The 26768-nt window shown below is 40.4% G+C and overlaps 1 protein-coding gene across 1 annotated transcript in view; it reads right to left on the reverse strand.

Moving 5' to 3' along the window:
• Positions 1 to 1475: 1475 nt before the first annotated feature.
• The window catches only part of PDSS2 (decaprenyl diphosphate synthase subunit 2), a 73579-nt gene continuing 48286 nt past the window's right edge, over positions 1476 to 26768 (reverse strand). The window contains exons 4-8 of the mRNA XM_056856465.1: positions 19284 to 19358; positions 11305 to 11478; positions 8989 to 9120; positions 7572 to 7607; positions 1476 to 1665 (exon numbers count right to left, since the gene is read on the reverse strand). Coding sequence (XP_056712443.1) covers positions 1507 to 1665; positions 7572 to 7607; positions 8989 to 9120; positions 11305 to 11478; positions 19284 to 19358 — 576 coding nt within the window. The 3' untranslated portion in view covers positions 1476 to 1506. The remainder of the gene's footprint in view (positions 1666 to 7571; positions 7608 to 8988; positions 9121 to 11304; positions 11479 to 19283; positions 19359 to 26768) is intronic.

Below are 26768 nucleotides of genomic sequence, written 5' to 3' on the forward strand. Positions count from 1 at the left end.
AATGGCGCAAATTACATTTCTATCTATTTTCTAAACAACTGAGTTACAGTAAGCAAGTAATGTTTTTATAAAAGAGAAATGTACTGCAAATTAGCTCTCGACAAGGGTATTGGGATATATTAAATCTTCCTCATGTGAATCTTCAATATATAACTGATTCTTTTAAAAATCTTCTAAGTAAACATGCTGGCCCATTATATAGTAGGGTTGTGACACTACACTTTAGTTTGTGCACGTGAAGAATTTAACTGAAATAACTCCACTTAGTGTTCAAGAGAGCAATGTAATGAAATCTGTTTGCTGTGCTAGCTGTCTCCAGATTGGGCTGTAATTACACCACAGAAGGAAGAAAGGTAGCTGAGTCTCAATCTGGATCATTTATGTAAACTCAGCCTTCTTGTCAACGATATTCTCAGATTGCAAGCATGCAAACCACAAAAATCATCTCCTATGAACAAAATAGAGACAGTGTCAGATTGCAGGCTTCTGATATACCTTGTATTCTCTCTGTAATTGGACTTTAACATTTGACACAGTAAGGTTAAAAAACCTCTCATGTAATATACATCTATTCAGGGAATGAAATTCTGCACTAGCAAGGGAGGGGGGGAGAAAATAACTATCCCTTATTCCTCTGGATTGATGCACAGTCCTATGAAAAAGTATTTATTCAGCCTGAATGATAACAAAATATTGAATAAATCTTGGAAAATACAGTAGAAACTCTGATCGGAAAAGATTGCTAGGTAAAAAAAGGCAAAATACTTCACTCTCTTGAAGTCCCAGAAGCTCATTCTTTGAATCAAACTGAAGACTTCACACGCAATTGTTGTTTTATACAGAATAATATTTTTATCATAAAACTCCTGCCATACCTGATGCTTTCTCTCCACAGGTTAGAAACACTCAACACATCAGGCACAATTTTACATTTAAATACATAAACAACAGTGTGAGGAGGCACGGTTGAATGTAGTCAGATAAAAGAACCCTTCCTTTCCCCCACTAATTCATTGAGCTGCCCTTCATGTTGATGAATTGGTACATTAATTCTGGATTTAAACAGCCCTCTCTCCCTGGCAGATTTAGAAAGCATTCCTTCCGACACCTGCAGCTTCACGCCCCCCTCTGTCTTCTCTAGTGCAGGAAAACCACAGGCCACCACACTGGCGCCATCCCTGGCTATGTCCAATCAATAAGGACTTATTTCCTGTCCATTTGCTGAGGTCACAGAAGCGAGTCTCATTAATTATTTCTACTGGTGCAGCCTCAAGTGTGCTTCTGGCATGACAAGCGAAAACTGTTTGACCTTTTTTCCCTAATTTTGTTTGTAGCAGTTCCGAAGGATATGTGTTCATTCGGAAAAATGTGGTGAGTAGAACAGAAACAAATTTTGGGGGGCTCTTACACTCTACGATGCGAGGTGATGGCAAATTTGAACTTTTTGCAATTATTATCTGCTATTCAGAAGATGAACAATAATGTCTTTTTTTTCCCAACTGTGCATCACGAAAATCTTGTCACAGCGTAAACAATGTTTTTTAAAGCAGATCTGGCCTCAGAGGGAGGGAAGCACTCCAGAGCCTCCAGTGCTCTGTTTCCATGGAAACGACACAGGTCAATAGCTGAAGTCACACCTTTGCCAGCCTTGATTGCATCTTGCAACTGTTGGAAAACACATGCACAATATCATCAGTTTTGACACAAATAACTGTATGCAGCATTATGGATTCTCTGTATTTATTATCGGAGCCGCAAAGGGCAGTTAAGCTAAACGCTAACAAAAAAATAAAACTCAAAACCCCTCCTTTGGTACTCTCTCATCGAGGAAAACTCCAATCAATTTAAATTATCCTTCCATGCAGACATAAACCATTCAAAGACATATGAAACTGAAATATACCCACATGTGTATGATTCTCTGATACAGCTTTGCCCTAGGTAATATTCTTACATTTTGAAGGAATTTATAAAATACATTTTAATTGAATTTCAGAACCAGCAACGAATGTGCATTCTTTTTCAATATGGAATATACATTTCAAACAAAATTTTCCAGGATGCCTACAAAACTCTGAAGGACCTTTATTTTTGCTCTTTGAGCATAATAAGATTAAAGGGAGGGGGGAGGGGGGGAAGAGATAAGCATCAGCCCAAGTGGGAGATCCACCAAATGGTGGTGGATTACTGTGTAATCTCTATGCATTCGAAGTAGGAATCACACAGGCTTTTGAAAAAACACGCAACAGTATTGTTTTCCTAAAGACTGTGCTCTTTGACCATCAAAGGCCACACAATTCTAAGGAATAAAGGAGGTGACATAAGGTTTGAGGTATCCATCCAGAGCTTTTTATGGGCAAGACACAACTAGAGTTAGACACTTTCAATTACTATCGATACATCCAGAGAATTAAGCATTTTTAATTTGTTCTTTAAAATAAGAGGGCTTTAAAGAGGTAAATCTTCTACCTCTACAATGTATAAGGATATCATCACTATCCTACTGACAAAGTGCTATGGACATGTATTTATGTGCACCAACAGATACCAGAGAAATAAACAGCACATCCTTATGACTCTGGCTGCATTCAGATATCACAACAGATTATGGTTTATAAGCTGTGGTTTGATCAAATGCCAGTTAGTTGTGGTCTGAATGCAGATGGTACAAAACCATAGGATTTATTGGTTGGAACTTGCCACCAACCCACAGTTTAGGCAAACCTCAGTTTATTGTGATGACTGAATGTAGACACTACACAATCCCTTCAATTGCTTTTTGAATACTGGGTATATAGGTAAGTTTGTTTACACATCAAGTAACCTGAATTGTCAACTGGGAGAAGGCAGAAAGGCTAGATTCCTTGACTATGATAAGGAACTCTTCTCATTTAACTAACATAGACTTTAGCTCTATACCATGCTTAGGTAGCTAAAACGGAGGAAGAGATTAATAAATGAGCTCTCACTTTGGTATATGAAAAGAGCAAGAGTCCAGTAGCACCTTAAAGACTAACAAAAATATTTTCTGGCAGGGTATGAGCTTTCGTGAGCCACAGCTCACTTCTTCAGATACACTTCTTTGGTATATGAAAGAACACACACACACACAGAGAGAGAGAATTAAAAGCCTGTAAAGGAAATTATCCTGCAGTATTTAAATGACACACTTCACTAGAAAATGACACTAAATGATATGAAAGTAACTTGAAAACCAGAACACAGCTGTGAGTACCATTTATTTTATATAGGCACTTACTTACCTTTATATATAATGAATGATTGTTATCTAAACATGAAACTTAAGTGAGTTCATTATGTATATTTGAGGATGACATCAGTTCTGAGCATGGCATAGTACTTTAGTGTTCATGTCCCAATTCATAAAAGTTTTATTTTCCACATTACTTATTACTATACTTCTGAGGAAATATGTTTTTATGATATGCAAGTACGCAACTCCACTAATTAAGCACTCTCTCAAAGAGCGTAAAACCTATCACACCATCCAGTACAGATAGAATTAAGTGGAAATGGCCACTTATACTACAGCTGTGTGCTATTGTGTGCGTTACTCATGGCATTTGCAAGTGGCATTTACAACGATGTGGGTGTTCTGCTGAGTCTGAGAAGGCACATCTCTTTTATTGGGGTAGGGTGGCAGAGATATCACTTCCAAGAAGGTGCTGGGGCCAACTACAGATCTGTACTGTAATGTTCCTTGGAAATCTGAGGCATTCAGTCATTGCTCCCCCTAAACAATCTTAGGCTGATATATATCCTACTTATATTTATTTCTTCATGTTTAAATAACCCAAGATGCCTGATCTAAGACAGTAAACCATCGTAAAAAACCCCTCTAAAATCAATTAAAACAACACAGCAACTCAGACAAAAATAGCAACAACAGGCATCCAGTAACTACAGTCTTGTATCTCAGATCAAACTTCTCTGAATACAAGCTTAAACAGAAATAATTCACATTTCTAAAGAGGGACACTTGCAAAACCTACATGGGAAGATGAAATGAGGACCACATTGGACTGATTTTGAGACTGGCCATCATAACCTTACAAACTTCCATTTCTGGCATCCTTTCTACTGACATGTATGAATATTCAATTTCTTTGATGGCAGTCAGGAGCACATTCCCCCTGATTTAACCATGGTCAATAAAGTCCGTAGATAAATTCTTGCTAGTACTAAGCACAAGTTTCTCTGAATTCTAAGACAAGCAACTGGCTTTTTTCAAATACACCCTTGCACAAATTCTCTGAGGACTGGCCAGCGATTCTTAGGGTTACCTCTCAGGACTGACAGGTTTACTTTCAACTTACCAAGATTCTCTTTCTTAACGGTAAGGACACAGGATGTTGAACAGTCCCCATCCCCCCGTTCAGTTGGGATGTGAACTCAAATACTGCAACTATACAAGTGTGCATGCACTTTGCCACCTTTCATCTCTGATGAAGAATGTCTGATTTTTGAGCACATTTTAACTAGTTTCTTGTAAGTACCATATGTTGTTTATTCTTTTGGAATAGATCCACTTTTTTCTCTGTAATACAGCTCCTGGATTCCCCCATCTAATTCTACAATCTGGTAAACTGATTTTTTGAAAGCTGTTAATTAAAAAAATTAGGGCAGCCTCACCACCCTGCAACGGATGAGGTAGTGGCAGTGATGACTACTGCAGTTTGTTAAGTTTTTCAACTATTTAAGAGAAACCAACTGGGGTCCAAAAAAAGGAGACTGGGGAAGGAAGCCCAACCTTGAGTTGTTCTTCAACATTGCTGAGAAAGCCCTTATCTGAGAGATTAACCAGATGAGATGGGGCAACCAAATGTACAGACTTAGGGGCAAAACTATTTTTCATATAAAAAAGGAGATCTATGTTTGGAGAAATAAAGCCTTCATTACCTGAAGCACATTTCTCCCCAGCCTGGTCCTCTTCCATCACAACCAGGCTGTGAAGCAAAAATGCTTTGAATAGTGGAATGCACCAAGGTAAGGCAGACAAGTGAGGAATGTATAGCACACACTATTCACATTCACTGCCTTCCAGCCATCCACAGCCTCAGCTTCCCACCCAACCACTGACAAATACCCTTTTCTAAAGTAACATAGTCAACAAACTACTCACTTCAGTCATGTGCCTTGTCTCCCCAGCTCTCATCCAGGGTCTCACTCTGGCCCAAAGACCAAGAGCCTTGCTGTCATCTGCATCTCAGCTCTCCATTACAAAAAAAGATGCACAACTCTTACAAGGATATCCAATATCTATCCCCATAACTTGCTTTTTTATTTATTTAAAAAGGGCAAACTTAAATTGATATGTGGTCAAGGAACTAACTAATGCATTAAGCATTTACAATGTTACATGCTACCTTTTCTAAATTTGTTTTCTCTTGCGGGGAACCTTCTGCCTTGGTAAGTGCTGATGTTCAGACTACTAAAATGTTACCTCGAAATGAGGCCAATACACCTCATACCTAACAGATTTATTTTCCACCTTTGCTGATGGAATGTTTCAACTTTAGTTGCTGTAGATTCGATTGGTGTTTGCAGTTGAGCATATTAACTTCTTCCTCAGCTATCCTATCTAAATGGCAACTGGACAAGCATTTATTTTAAAAGCTGTATTTTATACATCTTTTGGCTATAATAACATAGGCCTTCCTGGCAAAGCACAGAACTGGAGAGGTAACTGAAAGTTATTTAGAAACCTAACTGTAGGATTGTAATACAACAATTAGAATTGTGCTCACAATATTACCCTTAATGGTTTTACTTGGGCCATGGAGTATGAACCAAGAAAGTTCTAATGCCAAAGAAAGACATTTCAACAAGACTCAGAATTTGTGGGAAAATGGGCTATAGATACCTACTGGGGCGGGAAATGAATCTCTTTATCATGAAATGAAACTATTTCATAGTTAGCAATATATTTATACACTGTGCTCCAGTTTTTCAGAAAAAGCCTGCCAACCCAGTTAAGTATATTTAGCTGTAAGACAGAGCATTTGTTTTCAGCGTTACTTTCCCATAAATGTGCTTAGTCCACAGCTTGATATCTTAATCCTACCGAGGCACAAAAGCACAGCTTGTGGCTTGCACTGGAACAGCTCCCATTGTATTCAACACTGTGCTTGGCCAATTGTTTTTCTACCTGTCAGTTGCAATCCCATTGTAAATGTTTACTATAATACACTACATACCTAATGCTCTGGTGGCCAAAACTCCTCAAGAAGGTTTTGTCAGTGTTCCAAGTTGTACTGTTCAGATGAGATACACTCAGATTTAAAAAGAAGAATTTTGTGTTCCATATTTTGACTGTAAAAAATAATATTTTTGGAAGAGGATTTCAAAAACAATGTTTTAAAACCCTGGATATTAATGAATTAATGTTGCCAAAACTGTAACAGATACCAGTATTGAATAAATGCAGTTGTGCTTTGCCAGAAAAAAAGTTTCCTTAATTTGAATTTTTCAAGGAACTATCTTTTGGGAGGAGGGTCTTTATAGACATATAAGAGAGATGACTTGCTGACACTGCCAAGCTGAAAACTGGAACACAGAAGTGGGATGGAAAGTCTTGTGATTAAAAACAAACAAAAACTTTGCATTTGCAAAGCAAGAAAATAAAAATTCACAGCAAATTCCAATGCATAAACTGTAAGAACTAATTAACTAAACAGAAGTCACTATGATCCAGTCAAACATTCATGTCAGGCCAGGTTTGGTATTACATGAACTTCAAGTTTGTATGCTTCCTTTCCCTTTTGCCTTCATTCAATTTGGTTCTCTCTTTCTTGCAGCAAGCCAGAATTTCCTATTATCATGTCTGAACTGACAAGCTAGGGCCTTCAAAACCAGAACTGGAAACCAAAATCAAACTGTGGTTTAGAAAAAATGGGCTACAGAAAGTGCAAACCACTGCATGCCAGTTGGACAAACAATGGATTGCTGCAAAACAGGAAGTCAAAGAAGTAACTACAGCATGGTAACTGAATCTAGCCTATTTGGCACCTACATAATGGGTATTTAGCCTATGTTCAGTTTAGACAGTCTTGTGGTGTGAGGAATGTGCAGCACCATATTTTGAATGTGAGAAGGACACATGCTACCAGTTGGGTAGTGAAGTTCATGCTGATATTTATGGCACAAAATGAATGATCTGAGTTCTGCTAGTAAAGACATAAATTTCACATAATTACGCAATTACAGTATCTCCGAAAGGATAAAGTACTTCCAATAGTAATTGCTTACAAGATATTTTGAAATTCCAGTTCCCCTCCAATGTGAGTATGTGTATCTATCAATATATGTAATTTGCAATAAGATCCTATCTGTGGAGATGTAAATCCTGAGATTGTGACCATAGCAGTTGGTTCACATATTAGTTAGCTTGATAAACTCCTATACAAGGTGGAACACAGGACTCAGGATCTCATACACCAAGCACAATATCAAGTAAATCAAGCATGAACTGAATAGCTACAGGTTCAAATACTCATAATTTGCTCATTAGGGGAACTGTAAAACAGACATATAGCTTTAAAATTACTTACCTTGGTATAGTCTAGTAAACTTTCTTTAATCTGCACCTTCAAAAAAGAAGAGAAATTAAAATAGTTTCATTTGCTAGATATTTGCAACTTGGAAAAATATTTGCAGTGCCATAAAATACCTAAAAAGGAGGCGACCTATTTATTTAATTAATTCATTCATACCCCGCCTTTCTCCCCGAGGGAGACCCAAAGCATATTTCACACTAAACAACAGAAAACAAACATTCTTTTCCAAGAACAGGAAGAAAGGCTACAGTAAGCTGTTTAATAAAACCTATTCTACTGACAGACTCTTTCAGAAAGTGGGGTGGGGGAAAGGTATAAGGAAGAGTAAGGCCATGAACCTTAAACTGCTTCAATTGAATGTACTATTAGTGAAACTCCTTCCTGGGCCTATAGGAGATGGTTTTTTCTATGATGAAGACATGGAGAGGTGAAGCATGGATTTTAGTAAAGAACATAAAGTAGTCCCATAAATAACTAATCTACTTATCCTTTATAATTTGTAAGAAAAATGTATTTTCCATTTGCATGCAGCCAAACAGATAACTGTGTACTTGCAGAACACTAGGGTGACCAAGAAACCTTGGTTTCGAAGAAACTGTCAGTTTTTTCAAATACATAAGTAAATACCTCTATGGTTGGAATCATGGTTTGTTTGTTCCAGAACATAAACATAACGATAAATGACCAAAGTTAGCAGTAATGTGTAGCAGCAATCTTGACTTAAAGGAATCTGTGCGCTGGCATATACCAATGGAGATTCATTCAAAAAGCCCATGGTTAAGCTTTCTAAGGCACAAAAAGCCAATCCTTCAAGAGACCTGCATATGGCTTAAAAGCATCCACTGAACAAACAGCCTGTTCAATAGAACAGGGGCTTGTACGAAGACAGCACTTTGAGAGGGGAGAGCAATCAAAACAGCCGAGAGAATATCAAAGCAAGTAGTCCTAAAATTAGTCCAGCCAGCTGTGTTTTGAGTTAGAATCATATACGCATGAGCAACTTCTTCCCTCTGCCTCCTCTTTGCTCTGAGTTTAGAAGTAATTAATTGTTGAAAAACGAAAATTGTTATTTTATTTGTTTTAATCGAAGAGAATGTATGCATATTTTTTAAAAAATCTCACTCACAGAATACAAAGCCAAGCGAGACTCATTAAAATTCAACACTGAATTTTTACACTAAATTACTTTAACAGTGATAGTATTTTTTAGAAGACACTCCCTATTATAATCTCCATTTCTGTGTACCACTATTTTATTTCCATTGTATCCAAACTGTTTTAAAAAAACAACTCAAAAGGTGGTACATATTTTTTTTACATACAAATTATTTGGGCACTCCCCAAATCAGAAAACACTAAATTATAACCATCAAATTAATTTGTAGCAATGGATACATATGTATTTATTTACCTCTCTAATCTGCTTCATCCAGGCTTCTCTTCCAATGAGCTCCTGATGCAAGACTACAGGAGCAGAATTTAAACTGAAGGCCACTGTACCAGTACTATTTTCTTTAACAAATGGCTGAATGTCGACATTTAGCTGAAAGATGGGATCAAAATAATGTGTAAAATAAAAGTAGCACTTCATACAACATCAACCTTATCTGTACTTAGTATCACCTGGACACAAGGGTTCTTGCCTTCCCCCATCTGAATTATCCATACAAAAAGCACTGCTTTTCAGGAGTTCCGGAACATAATACTCAGGTCATTCCTGATTACGTTGTCTGGTTAAAATCTGATTAGTATCAGCATATTGTCCAGTTGCAAAATGCAGATCTTTAGAAGCAGAGAAAGGGTATGTTCATATTTCCAGATACCTTTTCAAAAATTCTAGAAGTACTATTTTCAGCTTGAACAGTTATAATTTTGCTCCATTCTGTTTTCTTATTTTTACTTGCACTGTAAGGACAACCACCTTTGAGGGAAATGAGAATTCTCCAGAGAGGGACAAAGTGGTTACTCTTCTAGCTCAGTGTTCAGCTGGGACATACCAACCTTTCCAGCTAGAAAGCAAGGAGGAGATAATACTATGCCTGAGCCCACCCCAAGCTGAATGGGTGCCTTTCCTCTGTCCCCAGACTGTAGTGTAACACAGAGTCAAACAAGGCAAGGCACTGGGAGACTTGTGAATGCAACTCGGGGCTGAGACATGAAAGAGAAAGAATGTAACCCTCCCCACACACACACACGTATTTCCCCCCTGACCTTAAACAATTCCACTGAAGAAATATATAAAGCTGTCTGGACTTGCCTATGTACTTCATTTAATTAGGCACATAGAAGCCTCAGGGGATCATTTGAGATCTGCATCCAAATTTCTCTCTATGGCTGTTTTTTTTATTATTATTATTATTATTTTTGCCGTCAAGTCACAGCTGACCCTGTGGGGTTTTCAAGGCAAGAGATGTTCGGAGATGGTTTGCCATTGCCTGGCTCTGCATTACAACTCTGAACATCCTTGGTGGTCTCCCATTCAAATACTAACCAGGGCCGACCCTGCTTAGCTTCTGAGATCTGATGAGATCAGGCTAGCCATTTATGGACTTCCCACTGCCTTGCCTAAGTTGATCTTAACATTAACTTAAGAAGTTTTATTTTCCAGCTACAGAGAGTTCATTTCAACAGTAAAGTTCTACACTGATGGTTTATTTCTGCCCAGCAGTGGTTATAAGAGATCACTGTATATACATATACAGACCACAGTTTAACAGGACTCTTGCATTACATCTTGACAGAGTCAATATAAACCAAAAAGAAAAGCAATCTGTGTGTGCAGGAAGAGTTCATTACTTCTTTAAGATGGGATGAGTTCTTAGCCATTGTCAAGATTTTCCAAACCCTATCACAGCAGCTTCTTATGGCAGGAATTCTTGGTCTTCCATAATTTAGTCAATGGGAATGTAGTTGTAATCAATAATACAAGGATCAATCCCCTTCTTATATAAGGGACTTTTGCTATATGGGAAGATTTTATTCTGTGCATTATATTTAGGCTGTAGTTTTATTCCCAAATCAAAGGAACTGCTCTGCCACTGAAGGCCAAGAAGTCAACCCTTCATGTCCTTCTCTGAGGACTGGGCGTACTAATTATTTTTAATTTCTATATATAATTTTAAAAGGCTGAAACTTTCTATGACATGTTGCAGTAATATAGGGCAGCAATGAGCCCTCTTTTGGCATATTTTGACTGCCTTGAGACCAACAGATGAAGCCTTATTGCGGGAGCCCATCTTACGGGCAGTCCACAGGGCCTTTGCAGCAGTCACCTCTAAGCTATGGAACTCCCTCTGTCAGGAAGCAAGACTTGAACCATCTCTTCAAACCTGTTAAAGCAAACTAAAGACATTTTTATTCTGGAAGATCTTTGAATAGGTATTTTTGCTCTTCTGTTTAAAATTAGTTTGTTTTCTGCTCTTGTTGATTTTCTTTGGTTTCTAGGATTCTATTATTTTAGTATACTTTAATGTATTCAATGTTTTACTGCTTTTTGGGCCATTCTTCAGTGCCCCTTGTGGCAGAAAGGGGATGGGCTGAAGTAACTAAATAAAATGTTTACCGTCTCTTTCCACAAAGAGTTGCTTGAGCAGAATGCTTACATTGAACAATGTGATTTTTAAAAATGTAAAGAGAGTTATCCACAGATGCAGAACAAAATTAAAAGATACTTGACAGTTCTTTACTATTTCAGATTTTGCACACTGGAAGGAGAGATGAGGCATACCTTGTGACTCATAGACATGTGCTTTCCATACTTAAATGCCATATTCTGGATCCCTGCATCATGCTTTGCCAACTCCATTGCAGCTTGGCAGCTCTTTGCTAGCAAGGCACTATGGGATAGGAAAATTTGTTCTTCCCAAGTTGATATGCCAATGTCATCTGTGAGACCACTTTCCTAGAAACACAATAAAAGCTCAACTGAATGACGGGGGGAAAACAAGGATTAAGCACAGTAAAAAAAAATGTATCTTCAAGTCCAGAATCTTGATTATGCAGGTAAAGCATTCATTTATACTGAATGAGAATCTTCCACAGCAAGGCAGTGGAACTTACAAACTGACAAATGTTATCTACTGAATGGAACTTACAAACTGACAAATGTTATCTAATGAAATTATCTTTTTCTACTCATTTCCCTTTAACAATACCCAAATCACGCTGATTCTGGTGATTGTTAAAGATTTATGGATTGGATCCTACAAAATGTCAATAGAAAGTGACTGCCAATACATATCCTCCCCACCTTCCCCTTCCTGTGGCAAAGCTCAAGAGCTCCAAAATTCTGATGCAGGGCATGTGTACACAACACAGAGGGGAGATCTAAGGAGGCGAAACTGAGCAAAATTATCCTCACCTCGTTTTTGTGACAAAGAGCATCTTGCACATATGGAAGCACCGTAGGGAAGAAGGAGGTAGGATTATTCTTCTTGGTTCCCCCTACTCAGTACACTTGCCCAGGCCTTGACCTTCTGCATCAGCTTTTCAGATGTCTCAGAGTTGCATGGGGAAAGGGGAGGGCAGGAAGTGTGATCATGTCAGCGAGGATGCTTGCACTCATGCTTCACTGGATGCAGCCCTTACACCTTGAAATGATCAAGTTGGTTTACTGTAGCTACTAATAGCTCATTTCTGACCTAATCTAAGTGTGTCAATGAGATTAAGGTTTTATCAAACATCAAAACAAAAAATTAGAAGACTTGTAAACATGGGTTTTAAATGCTGGCAGAGGAAAAGGAGGCTGGGAACGGAAGGAGTGGGCAGGGAGTTAATGGCCTCTTTTCCAGATTGCTGTTTCTCTTCTGCAGATTACTAGTACTCTTATGCTACACTGTAGAGGAGACCCGCTGGCCATGGTCCATATTCATGTGAATTTGCCTTATGGTAAGTCACATCCCCTAGGAAGGACCGTGGAGAGGTGCTGCCAGTCACAATAAGTGGCCAGTGGACCGACATGGTAGAAGGCAGTTTCCTAGGCTCACAAATATTTTAGTTGTATGGAGTTCAAACTATTTGTTCAGATTAACAAAAATATGTCTTGAATAGTCTTGATAAAGGTCCTCCATCCTCTTTACACTTATGGCACTTATCAGCCTCCCAGTCCAGAAACATTAAGAGATTACAATTCAGATTCAAAACAGAAGGTTTTAATTGGATCTATCTGGTCAGAGTGAATGGGCATTCAGTACTGATGGCACTGCTGTGTAAACTATCTGTCAAGTTACATTTAAGACAACTTTCTACATTTAACTTATTGGGGGGGGGGTCAATTATCTCACATCTCTGCTAAATAGACCACATTTTTATAGGCTTATAATCAGATGACTCAATTTCCTGAACACAGTTACTTGGTTGACAAATGTGTTTCTATGATGGCACCCCTGCCTTTTGAATCATAGCCACCTTGTGAACCTTAAGGAAACTAAGGTTATACCAAGAAAAAATGTCTGTAAGATTATTAAAACATGGGGTGCATTTTGTCACTGCTTTCAGGAAGAGCCAAAAGGTAGTTAAAAAAGAGACCAAGAAAAGAAATTGTAGAAAAAGTACCCCATGTCATCTAACAATCCTGTCCCTGTGAGTTTCTTCAATTAAATTACTTAGAAACAAGTAAGAACTAAATCTGCATGACACCATAATTTTCTAGCAAGGTATTATCTGTCATGAAATTGGTAACGAATGAAATAAAATCCCCCCATTCAGCTCTAATCTTTCTCCCTTGTGGCTATTGCCAAGGAGGGCTGTGTTGCAAGGGAGGAGATAATATGAGACTGATGGGAAAAGTAGTACAATTCTGCAAAGCCAAGTTGCTGAACATTGTATCAAAATTCATTGCTTTCAGACACAGCATTTACTAGCATGAAGGAGAAGGGGGGAGACAAGAGAAGGAAAGAAAAACCACATGTTTGATGCTATATATTCATGATGACAAATGAAAAAAATCAAGACTTAAACTCCAGCTACGTGTAATTTGACAGCCACCGTGTCGAACACTTGTGCTTCAACGTTTCCTTGACTTTCAGAGTGACAAGGAGAGACAAGGGGCAGCCCTTTAAAAATCCAATTATTAGCCCACAGTTTAAAACACGCTCTGAAGATGATGAAAAAGTGGCTGCAGCTTGGACCCAGTTTCCTTAGATTACAAAAAAGAGAAAGAAATGCTTCATCGACAATTAGCCTGATAGCCAACTCAGAAATGTGATTTAATATGACTCTAATTAAATTCCACTAAATCCCAGTCTCATTAATGCAAGGACTAGAAACAACAAGAGCAGACACTTGCAAAAGAAGATGACAAGGATGGGTTGACGAGAGCTCACTAGCTTTCAGGCAAAATACAAATTTTCAACTTTGACACTTGCATGTATCTGGCAACTAATTTGGGCCACCTGAACATGCTCCGTAGGCTTAATCTGATTCTGCTTTCTGGCCTTACTGACAGGAGTGTGGCTTCCAAAGGAGTCAGCAGACACAAGCACACAGTAACAATGAGCGGAGATTTACCAAGCGCTGCCTGACTATTCAACAAAACTTCTGCATAAACAGCACCAAGTACAATGTACTCCCATCACATCCAAAGATAGCTTAGAAATTGCTCAAAATGTGGTGCTTGTAGTAGCTAGTAGAAAATAAATACTGGAAGCATTCCAATTGAATGTACTGTCTTATTCCAGCTGAGCTGGCTTCATTTATCCCAATGAGGTGCAAACATCTGAAGCTCAAGAAAACACCTGATTTTTCTCTTCTACAAAAAGGGTACAAAACAAATACCTGAGTACTTCAAAAAGGAATACACAAACGGCTGTAAAACTAGTTTTTCCCTATAAATACATAAGTGTTGCTTTTATTGCACAATTTACAGCACATTTTAATACTGCTGTACAGCAGTTTGTTATACTGTTACCCAGACCATTTGTTATTACAAACTTCAGTTAACTCTAAGTTAGAACAATCAACAGACTGAAAAAAAACCCCAACTTGGATCACTCTCTGTTTCAGCTGCAAGTGAGATGATTCAACAATCTTTATTTTCCCATCTGGGTAGGAAAGAAGCCAATAAAATTATGAATCCTCAACAGCAGCAACACACTTACTCTGAAAGCATCTTGGATGTGATTGATGTCTCACTTAGCAGATGTCTTACTGCTTGTTGAACATGACAGGACATATTTTATTGGTCTATTAATACATGCCTTTGATGTTTGTGATAAAAAGGGGTTAGAATAAATGGGTCCATAAAATACACCCTGGAGTGCCTTAATATTTTATTTTACTCAAATTCTAGAGAACCCTATTTTTTTTAAAAAGGTAGTTATGTATCACCTTTCCTTATTGCAATGTACTGAGGGATGCACTTCAGTTTAGATCTACCTTCCCTTCTGCTTTCTGTATCCCTCGGCACGCAATTTCTTCCTCATTTCCCGGTTTTGTATGCATGGACAGTGAAGTAGGACTTAGGTTCTGAAGCAAACTCTTAGTGAAACTGCAACCTAATTGGCTATTAATGTTTTTTTTTAACCTTCAATATGAGTTGGGCAATCAAATCCTTCAAGTGGCCAAATAATATTCAGCATTTATACAGCACTTTGAATACTAAATACTTTAAAGCAGCAACTTTAATGACAGTTCTGTAAAATCAGCTAACAGTATCATCCCCTTACTGCAGATGGAGTGCTGGGACTGAAAGTATGGCTTGCCCAGAGATGTAAAGACATGGGGGTGGGGTAGGGGGGGACAGAAACATTCAGGCAGCATTCAGGGTTTTCCTTCCAACAAGGGTTTTCCTACCATTTTTGCTAATGCAAAAATTGGGAAATGTTACCCCCCGTGCAAGTTTGCATGAAGACCTGAGGATTTTGCACATCAAATGCAAAATAAATGCACATTTATGCATGATAAATTGATCACATGTTTTCCAGTAACCTTATATTTGAATAAAAGGAAGCTATCAAAGCTACACTGGCATATTAGTAAGAACATAAGAAAAGCCATGCTGGAACAGACCATGGTCTATCAAGTCCAGCAGTCTGTTCATACAGTGGCCAACCAGGTGCCTCTAGGAATCCCACAAACAAGACAACTGCAGCAGCACCATCCTGCCTGTGTTCCACAGCACCTAATATATTCGGCATGCTCCTCTGATCCTGGAGAGAATAAGTATGCATCATGACTAGTATCCATTTTAACTAGTAGCCATGAATACCCCTCTCCTCCATGAACATGTCCACTCCCCTCTTAAAGCGTAGTGTTAGAAATAAAACTGGAAATTAGTTGAATCGTTACTCATACGCCTTGATGTGGTACTTACAACAAGGTACTCACATGAAAAGTGCACAGTAGGGCTGTCAGTTCGGTTCCATCCGAACTGGAAACCGGACAAATTTCCCCTGGTTTGGCGGTTTCCAGCTCGGATGGAGCCGAACTGAAAAAAGGCGGGAAACCATGGTGCCGAAATCGGCAAGTTCAGGGGACAAATTAGACAAGTTCGGAGTCCCCCAAACCTGCCTTTTCCCGCCTTTCAGAGAGCTCTCCAAAGGCAAGCAAACTTACCTTCTAGGAGAGACAACCAAACCAAGCAAGCAGTGGCCAATAGGTGGCCAAACTGGGTCTTCTTCTGCCAATCAGAGAAGGGATTCTCACATTTGAACCTCTTCTCTGAATTGGCGAGAAGAAGAGATTAAATACCCCTGACTGCGAGTCCAACTCTGCTCCTTCCATTGCTGGCGTTTACTGCTGCTGCTGTGCTGAACCCTGGGCTCCTGAGACCTAAGGTGACCTGCTGCCCGCTGCTCCTGGCTGGAATTGGACTGCTGGATCACTATCTCCCACCCTGACCTGACTGCCTGCTCCTGCCTGCTGGAAGAGAAGACATCCACACAGTTTGACCCATTTTGGGACTTTTCCTAAAACTTTTTTCCTGTGTGTGTGTGTGGGGGGAACAGATTCTGTGGAGGGGGGGAGGCCAAGGGGGGAATTTTCCTGATCTGCAGGGGGTGGCCTTGCAATTTGATTGCCTCTGTGTGGGAGTTGGGAGTCTGGGACTGAGATTTCTGCTGCTTTAGTCGGTTGCCAACTGTACCTGGAGTGAGGATTGTCTCTCTCTGCCAGGCCTGTGTTTGTGTTCACTTTGTTTCTCCTTGTTCTGGTTTTGGGGGGGGGATTTTCCTGTTCTGCAGGGGGTGGCCTTGCAATTGGACTGCCTCTGTGTGGGATTTGGGTTAGGGTAAGGGTTTTTTTTTTTGTAGTTTTTTGTAGTTGGTTGTGTTAAGGGTTTTTGTAAACAGTCTACAGTTGTCAGTGACAGTGTGGTTGTGCATGTTATCGATCTGCTTCTAGGTAGCTGCCTTGTTTGTAATGTTGGTGGTTAACTTTGTGTAAGGGTGCACTAGTTATTAGGTAGGGTAGAAGAAAATGGCCTAACTTAGACTAGGGTGTTTCCCCACCCCATGCCTCTGGGCAGCATTTTTGGAGGTGGGGGTCCCAAACGTTCAGGGTAGCTTGGGAGGACCCTCCTTGCAAGAACCCCTAAGGATTGGGTCAGGGGGTCTGGAGTTATGGGGTCTGGAAGGGGGCAAGCCCCCTTCTCCATTAAAACCAATGCAAAAGGGTTTACATTAGTTTTGATGGAGAAGGGGGCTTGCCCCCTTCCAGGCCCCCCCGACCCAATCCTCACCAAACTCGGGGGTTCTTGCAAGGAGGGTCCCCTCAAGCCACCCTGAAAGTTTGGGACCTCTACCTCAAAAAATGCCCCCTCCAGAGCCGTGGGGAAAAATCTCCCTATGGCTTTCTACACTGGGAGAATTCTCATTAAGCTATTTCCTATTCGCGGTTAACACTGTAGGCGTCTGTTAACCGCGAATAAGGAAGTAGCTTAATGAGAAGTATCCCAGCATAGAAAGCCATAAGGAGGTTTTTTCCCACGGCTCGGGGGGGGGCATTTTTTGAGGTAGAGGTCCCAAACTTTCAGGGTAGCTTGGGGGGACCCTCCTTGCAAGAACCTCTCAGTTTGGTGAGGATTGGGTCAGGGGGCCCGGAGTTATGGGGTCTGAAGGGGTCCCCCCCTCTGCCCATTGCATGAATAGAAGCTGCTTAGCTTCTGCGATCTGACAAGATCAGGCTAGCCTGGGCCAACCAGGTCAGGGCCCATGGAGGATAATTTTAAGTATTAACAAAGCATGTGTTGCTCATCATTATTAGTCCCTTTGTACAGGTGAGGAACACTAAGATCAGCTCTCTCAAAAAATAATATTTGGCAGATAATTTCAAGTACAACCACTCCATCATTCAGACACACAAGAGAGCCAAGAAGGGTGCAAGAGAGACAGTTTATGAGAATAGCAGGCAACTAGGAGGTCACAAGAAGACATAGTGATATAAACCCCCTTTCTCCTATCCCTTCCTCTTTTACACACACACAAAAGGAACTCACCACTTTGTGTTCCACTCCTTGCCTTTGTAGGCAAAGACCTTTGTAACATCCACTGCCAATGTTCCCACCTGGTAGACAAGCCAGGTGGTAACTGAAACTTGAGCTCAGCCAGTACAAATACTGCTAAGTATAGACCTCTCTTCCAAATTCCACCTAGGTAATCTCTGCAGGAGAGACCAGGAGCTGCAGACCACATCACTGCAGATTGCCACAGCCACACACTCCAACTGACTGATGCCAAGCCAGACCAGAACAATGCCCTTGCTCTTGCTGTTTGCCCAGGAGTAGATGCAAGCAGACAAATCAGACAGCCTCCTCCTCGGAATCCATTTAAAATTTCACTAATGAATTCACACACATTCCCATTCCTCCTCCGGCCTAGTACACAAGGCTTCAAAGGCACATTTAAGGAAGCAACTGCATCAACACAACCCAGCCTACACGTCAATTAGTTATCAACAATCAGTGTTCTGCCTGCCCTGATGAAGAGATAGGTTCCCCCCACCCTCCTTATGCCATTTGATCTCCCAGCTGATCTCCCATGATATACTATCATGGTCTTGATAGCATTGCTTAGAAAGTAGAAACAGGGCAAAAGACAAGCTTGACCGTGGAAAAGTCAACCACATGGTTGCCATGAAGAAGAAGTAAACTTGTGTGTGCTTGGTTGCTCAGCCAGAAACACGTGTGGTGCAACTTTAGTTGAGCTGTAAAATTTAAGGCAAGTAGGGAAACTGAATATCTGAACTGACTTCCACATAAAACGCTATTTGTGTATGTGTGCAGTCAAGTCACAGCTGACTTATGGGGACCACAGAGGGTTTTCAAGGCAAGAGATGTTTGGAGGTGGTTTGCCATTGCCTGCCTCCACATCACAACCCTGGTGGTCCTTGGTGGCCGCCCATCCAAATTCTAATCAGTGCCCACCCTGTTACGCTTCTGAGATCTGACAAGATCAGGCTAGCCTGGGGCTATCCAGGTCAGGGGAAACATTATTTACACATCTGCATCTCAGGAAGAAATGCCGTAATGAACATTATCTTGTCTCCCACCACCACCACCAGTTTGGTATAGGTAGGAACACTTCATATGGCAGAGCATTCTCTGGCCCATCATCTGATATAGAACAACCTAGCAACTGCATCATCACATTTAGCTTCTACTCATCTGTTTTAGTTTAGTCTGTTCTCTCCAATTCCCTATATTGTGTGTGTATGGGAAGAAAGTTATTTGAACACATATTCTGAGTAATATTTGTGATTCCAAGGACTTACCTTTGCTAAGTTAGAATTTTCATAATATATCCCTTGTACTAATTCACCAATGGCACTTGACATGATCTCTACGACCTGAAAGAAAGAACACAAGTTTTAACTAGGATGACCAATTACAGATTTGTCATAATGATCTAAATTAAAAGAGAACACAGGAATGCTTTTCAGTGTGATTAAGAACATTCTGTATACTGGAGCTACAAGCATATTTCATTCACTTCCTACTAAATGTCCAATGTAATATTAACAAAATGAAAACATACTTGGTTTTATTAAAAATAAGAATTAAAAAAATTGCCACGCATACAGACTACTACAATATCTCCTGTCTGCAAATTGCTAAGAATCCAAACTTTTATGTCTGGAGTCCATAACTAGTTAATCATTGCATCATTAAGTGGATACATACTGAAGCCATCTTTAGGTGTCTGCCCTGATGCTCAACAGTACCAAATGCACTGAAATGTCCACCAACATAGAACTGTTCAAATCATATTTAACAAGCCATTATTCTTTAGGGTTCTCAAATGTTCACAATAAAAAGCTGAACCTGATCCAAAATGTAAAAGCAAACAGTCTCACTACACTTACTGTTAAAAATCAGAGCTCTGCACATGTTAACTCCCTTAACTGGAACAGTATACAGGGATTTACTGCAATTCATTCAATGCAGGGGTATCAAGTAGGCACACCTTAAGGCTATCCTTCTACTTGCTCATAGGTTTATTTCTTCAGTAATTAATTTCCTATGTATACAGTGCTGTATTCAATTCCCACTATCTCCTTCCTAAAATTTAGCTCTTTTGTTATTGAATTAAAGGATTTTGTTTCAGTTTTTATCATTCTTGTAACTGGAGACAGTATGTCTGATAAAACCCAAAAAGCAACACATATAAACCTCTTAACATTTTTTCAATTCTTACTATTTGCAAGAGATCTCCAACCTTAGTATATTTAGTTTCTTACAACACACCCTATATTTATTCACAATTTTTTGCAAATAGTAACAATTAAAGAGACATATTGGTGATATCTATGAATCCATTTGCAAGCCCTATTTAGAAAACAGCTTCATCCTGGGAGGGGAAAATTGTCTTGCCCTCTCGGTAACCAGATACTTAAGGAAATATTGTAGTAATATGAGCTACAGGGGAACTGAAAGGACAATGATCCTACAGTGTTAACCCAGATGTGTTGAGTTATTTAAGTGGGGAACAGAGAAAACGAGGGGCTTTTTGGGGGGAAGGTATCAGATAAGCCCTATGCCCAAATCCAGAAGGATTGTGTATCGTCAATAGGACTATGAAAGCCTGAAACCAAATGCTCAGTGTCAGATTATATTACAGTTTATACAAGCAACATCTCAAGATTTCTCTGATGGCTGGGACATATAATACAGATCAATCACTCACTAAAAAATATTATGGTTTGTGAAACAGTTGGAGCCCAGTCACAAAGTGGTAATACGAAGAAGAGAGTTTACAAAGACACCGAGTCCTACCTCTAAATGTCAAAGTGATAGTATGAGCTTTAACAATGCTTCTAGCTGTGGATAGTACTCCTCCCCCCACCCTTCTCTGAAACTCTAGACAGAACATAACCAAGTGAAAGATCCTTTACTTTAATCAACACTCACAAGGATATGAAAGTTTTACTTATTTCAAGCAAACACATTTTTAGAAGAGTTTAAGTATCTTTTTGCCGCTCCATCATGCCTTCACTCCTTCACTAGGAGGAGACTCTCTTTAAAAACATCACATGAAATCCATACGCAAGATTCGTAGTCAATGGAAGATCTTTGAGTAATGTCCTAAAAGCCATTGTTTTCCTTTGGTAAATCCCCATTTATTGAGATAACCATAATATTTAGCATGAGTGGTAAACGATTTCACATCCTCAGTCATACTTATAATAGCCCTTTATTTATCTCCTTTACCACCCTTTAAAGCCTATTATTCCAATATTTGAACGGCTGGAAGATGATGGCTACATTCAAAAGTCACTTGCTCACCAGGTCACTTGTTCCTCCCCTTTCCCTCACTCTCTTCTCTTCTTTCATGGGCTGCAACTAAGAATTCCTTGTTTGAAACAACTCTGTCACCTCCCCCAGAACCCACGGCAAAACTGTGACTTACCATGACATCAGGATGTAGTCAGTGGCTTCCCTAATCTGCAAGATCCTACATGGTCATATTATTTAACCACATTTAACAGATTTAGGGTGGAACACAGGACAGTATGCTACCTCCCCACCACCTCCTGTACACATTTACCACCTTCATCCATTTCAACCATATTTCAGCATTAACTGAAATCACTCATCGCCTTGTTAAAATGAAACGTCATGTGTCCTCCTAAAGTCCTATTCAGAACATTAAACTACAGGTTTCTACCAAACTCTAACCCCTGGTTTACATTCTGCCTGCACCAGGACCCAATGTAAGGTCTGAGTTCACCTGTTGAATCCCAATCACCAAACGTCCAGACAGGGTGTTCTAAGAAGCTGATTTATTTGGGAAGCATAAGGTGAGTAGCAGGAACTTACAGGGAAAGGTACGAGGACTCCAATGGGGGGAAAACGAGCAGGATGGAACATATACAGACAACCAAAGGCACAGTTGGATACCAAGCCAAGCCTGGTTCCCATGATAGATTACAGTTATCACACTAACGGAGAGCAAGCAGTCATAACAACCTTCTAAATAGCACAACCTTGGAGGGCAGCTGCGCTCCCAGGCTTGGAGCTCACATTCTGCCCCCCCTAGGGCCCCCCTCCCCTCCTCATTCGATGGGGCGGGTTTGTCCAGATACGAGGCATGGAACTGACGTAGTAGGTGAGGGGTGGAAACATGACGATGCTTAACCCATTCATCATGGGCGGGGCTAAAATGTTTCCAACGGACTAGGTACTCCAGCCCCCCTCTATGGATACAGGAATCAAGGATCTTGGAAACCTCGCAGTGTTCCTCCCCCCCCCCACCATTTTGGGAACCTCTGGGGGATTCTTCTGGATGCCACTGAGGTGCTGGCACGTATTTTGTTTTGCGGTGAGCTTATGCATCCCGGTTAAGGCCTCAAGGTTCTTGTGATCCGTCCACACCTGGAAAAGAGCTTCAGAACCTTCAAGAAAGTGTCTCCAGACTGTTAAAGCATGTTTCACTGCTGCTGCTTCTTTTTCCCAAATGGGCCAATTAAGCTGAGTCTGGGCGAACTTTTTAGAAAAATAGGCACATGGGTACAATTGGCCTTCCTCACCCTCTTGCAAGAGGGCCCCTCCCATGGCAACTTCAGAAGCGTCTACTTGGACAATGAATGGGCGGCCACAATCCGGATGCTTTAGCACCGGTTCGGTTGTGAACAAACGTTTCAAAGTCTACCTGACATTCCGGGGTCCAGTCTATTTTTGCGGAAGGCTGGGTAGCAGCAACCCCCTTCCCCTTGGTTTTTAGGAGATCAATAATCGGAAGCACCACCTGTGCGAAATTGCTGAGGAAATTCCGGTAAAAATTAGTGAAACCGAGAAATCTTTGCACCTCTTTGCGAGTGGTTGGCAGCTCCCAGTTTACACCGCCTGTACCTTGTCAGGGTCCATGGTTAACCCTTGATGCGAAATCCTGTAGCCCAGAAACATTAGTTCTTTTTTATGGAACTCACATTTGGAAACCTTAGCATAGAGGTGGTTTTCTCTGAGATGTTGCAAAACCTCTTTGACCAAAGTAACGTGCTCATCTAAAGTTTGAGAGTAGATGAGAATGTCATCTAAGTAAACCACCACTCCTTTAAACAACAAATCATGAAGGACTTCATTATTCATTTGCATGAAGACCCCCGAAGCTCCTTTCAACCCGAAGGGCATCACAAGGTATTCATACATCCCAAAGCAACTTGAAAAGGCAGTTAATTGCTCATCCCCCTCCCAAATACGAATGCGATAATACGCTTCCACCAGGTACAATTTAGTGAAAATGCGCCCTTCTTTTAGTTGGCTTAAGAGGTCCGGGATAAGAGGGATGGGGTAGGCGTTGGTTTGGGTAACCGCATTCAGTTTGCGAAAGTCTATACAAAGTCGCAAGTCGCCTGTCTTCTTACACACAAAGAAGGCAGGAGCGCAGTGGGGAGCCGTGGAAGGGCGGATAAAGCCTCGTGCCAGATTTTTATTGATAAAGTCTTTCAGTACCATCTTTTCCCCTTTAACCAGCCTGATAACACAATCTTGTTATCTGTAAGAAACTACCACTGTTGGTGTACAGTTTCTTACCCACAGGGAACCCATGTTTGCTTGGAACTCCCCTGCTGATTACAGAGAGTTCTGGGAAACATTCTTCAATGTGAGCGATTTGTGCAGACCATAGGAAAGGCATGTTGGTCTTCGCGATTGCTCCATATGAAAGGAAGGGCATCTTAGAACTCACCCAATAGTCCCTGCTGTTGTACATCTTTGAGGAACATCAGACATGGTGGGCAAGCAGTCTTTCAGGGTTGCTTGTCTGCCATTACTGATTTGGTCATTAAGGATCTCCCAGTAAGCTTCTAAGGCAAACCTAGATTTCTGCAGCCCAAAGCTGTAAAACCAGTGGAGTGAATGGCCAATCAGAATTGCCAATCAGATATACAGTATGAATGTCACCTAAAGGAGCGTTAGTTCAAGATACCTGTTTTTGCACCATCTGTAAAGATAGCTGTTTCCAGATACAAAATAAAAAGTCTGCTGAGCAGCATTAGTAGGAGACAAGTAGGGTACCTGTGAACTCATGGGGGGTCTTATTTTCCCATTCCCTCTCTCCCTTTTGCTTTTCCTCTTTGCCTCCCATGGAAGCGCCTACAGCCCAATCCCTTTCCTTTTCTCCCTCCCACCCACCTACATACCTTTTGCTGTTCTTCCCTATGGCAGCCTCTGTCCCCTGCCTCCTCCAACCTTTTACTTCATCTTTTCCCTTTTTTGTTCCTGGACCTTCCTTTCCTCCTACCTTTTTAAAAGTCTACCTCCCTCTCTGACCCTGCACTGTCACTGACTGAGGCTTCAAACCCTCAGCAATGTAGGTTGCAGATTGCTCAGCAACCGCCCCCCGCCCGCCCCTGGCTACTAGCATCCCACAATGTAGTCTCACAAGATCTCAGTGGTATATTTTTCTTAAAGCAGCAGACATTGATTTTGGGTTATTTCCCCAACCCCAAAGCATTTTTTTAATGTTCCCTATTTTTCTGAAAACTGGGGTTTTCCCAGGCTTACAGACACCCCCCCCCCATTTGTCCACGGGCCTCTGTGTGGATTTTTTGAATGACACACTATGGGCCAGTTTAGAATTAGATATGATAGCACTGGCATGTGAGGAAAGATCTTAAAACTGAAGAAAAAGAACATAGGTTCAGCAACCTTTGAACAGTGGTATGGTTTTTCTCCCAACTTCACAGATACACAGGGTGCATAAATGGTCGTAGTTGGTATTATGTCTCAGTTGGAGTCATCTAGGTGATCCAATTAAATCCTTTCCATTTTTTAAATCATAACAAATGACATCTACCTCCTTGGAAAAGGAAGCAACATCAAGGGATGAATGAGACCAACCAATGCACAAGTAGTTGCCTTAAAAGAGTGTAAGTGCTTTAAAGGCTTGAGCAGGACAGGAGAGAGAAAACATGCTGGTATAATGGAGCACGTGTGCCCTTAGACAGTCTGAGAAAGCCAGCACTGGATGAAAAAGCAAAGGAGATCCTCTGCGTTCCTATGGAACAGGATGAAAAAACATTTCGAAAGGAGAAATTTACCTAAGATGTAGCAGAGGAGTGAGTGAAGAATTTGGGTTTTTGTTTTTTGTTTTGCATTGAATATGATGTTAGAGGGAAATGCTCATTAAAATGATCCATGAGTTGCATCAAATATCGAGCACAGAATGAAAAGAGATTGGGGGATGGGAACAGAGAAATGCTGGATGGGAAAAACAAGCAAGCTGTTTGCCTTGAGAACTGGGTTCTCCTCACCTAGCAGCCTTTCTGTACTCTGTCAATTAACCATCTAATTGTATCTCTAAAAACAAAGAACTCTCCAAAAACTAGAATCATGACAGAAGAGAGGTATCATTCTCCTCCCCCCATGATCATTCCTGGAAAGTCAATAAACTGTTATTACAGAGCCTATTGACTGTTACAAAGAGTAGGAACTTGAATCAATCATTTATAACCGAAGTAGCAGACTGCTTTGTAGAGCTCCATTCATACCCTTCTCAACTGAAGCAAAGCCACCTGCCAGTGTTTATTAAGGATTTTTATTCCAGCCTTCTTTAGACTTTTAACACGTTTTACATTTTGCTTAATTACTCTGCTAAATTATATCTTTATTTTCCTCTGAGTAACTCTAAGACGCAAGTGTGAATTTACTAATGGGTAACTACTGTCGAAATGGGCAATTTGTGGACTGTGTGCTATGTGCCTTCCCCCCCTCCCCATAGCTGCAACCCCCTTGCTTCTCTTAGAATTCTGAACAGACACCCAACAAGCTCCAATTAAGGAGGGATAGAACAGGCATGTTTATCCCACCCCCATTTTCCTAAACATGATTAGAACAAAGGATAAGGCATATTGCATTTACTTACAGCATATGGCTATGAAAATATAATTTTAGCCATAGCATTTATTTCACTAACACTACCTTTCCCTGAATCTCTTGCTTCTTTTTACTATTTGTTTTGTCAGACTCATAAGTAAGAAGCACAATGATAATTTGCCTGGCATGATTAATTAAACCTTCTCGGAAGCACAGAACTTGATATATACCATTACTATATTGATAATGAAACTCAAGTCTGTAATGTATGAGAGATTCAGTAATAATGTAAGTGAATTATAAGATTAGTATTAAACTGCTGAAATAAATACTGTGTTATGTTAGATGAAGCTTCCTGGAAGATCTTTTACCTAAGGGCTCCCCCCACCAACTATGGCTTCTCATAATAACTGTGCAATATCTCTTCTGAGCCTATGGCATGATTTTGATCTAAAGTTTTCTACTAGCAGTTTCCTTGGGGGAAGTCTATAGGGTAAACAGCAGTTTGGGTGCACATACCTAATGTTGCTAAATACTATTAACACTCTTTTCAGTAAACAACAAATGCGTACAAACCATTCACACAAGCCACTTAACCATTTAGTCATTCAAGGAAAGAGCCTCTGTCTTTTGGCAATAATAATTGCATTTGGATGTCCACCTTGAGCTCGGCTATAAATAAAAATAAAATTACCAAGACACAAAATGCTTGCCTGACAAAGAAGAGTCTTGTAAGTTCCGAGTATATTTTTCCTTTTCAGGGCTTAATTGGTGGGCTCGATTCCTCTAAATGATTTCTAACCCCAGAATAGAGATACCAATTAGAATAGTTTATAGGAAGTATACCCTAGAATGTCCATGACCGCCACCACACACACACAGCTTCAAATTTCCCAAGTACCCACTCACTTAAAATCAGTAGCATAATATATAACAGCCAGGTC

Source organism: Euleptes europaea, chromosome 10 (assembly GCF_029931775.1).
Source record: "Euleptes europaea isolate rEulEur1 chromosome 10, rEulEur1.hap1, whole genome shotgun sequence".
Classification (NCBI taxonomy): domain Eukaryota; kingdom Metazoa; phylum Chordata; class Lepidosauria; order Squamata; family Sphaerodactylidae; genus Euleptes; species Euleptes europaea.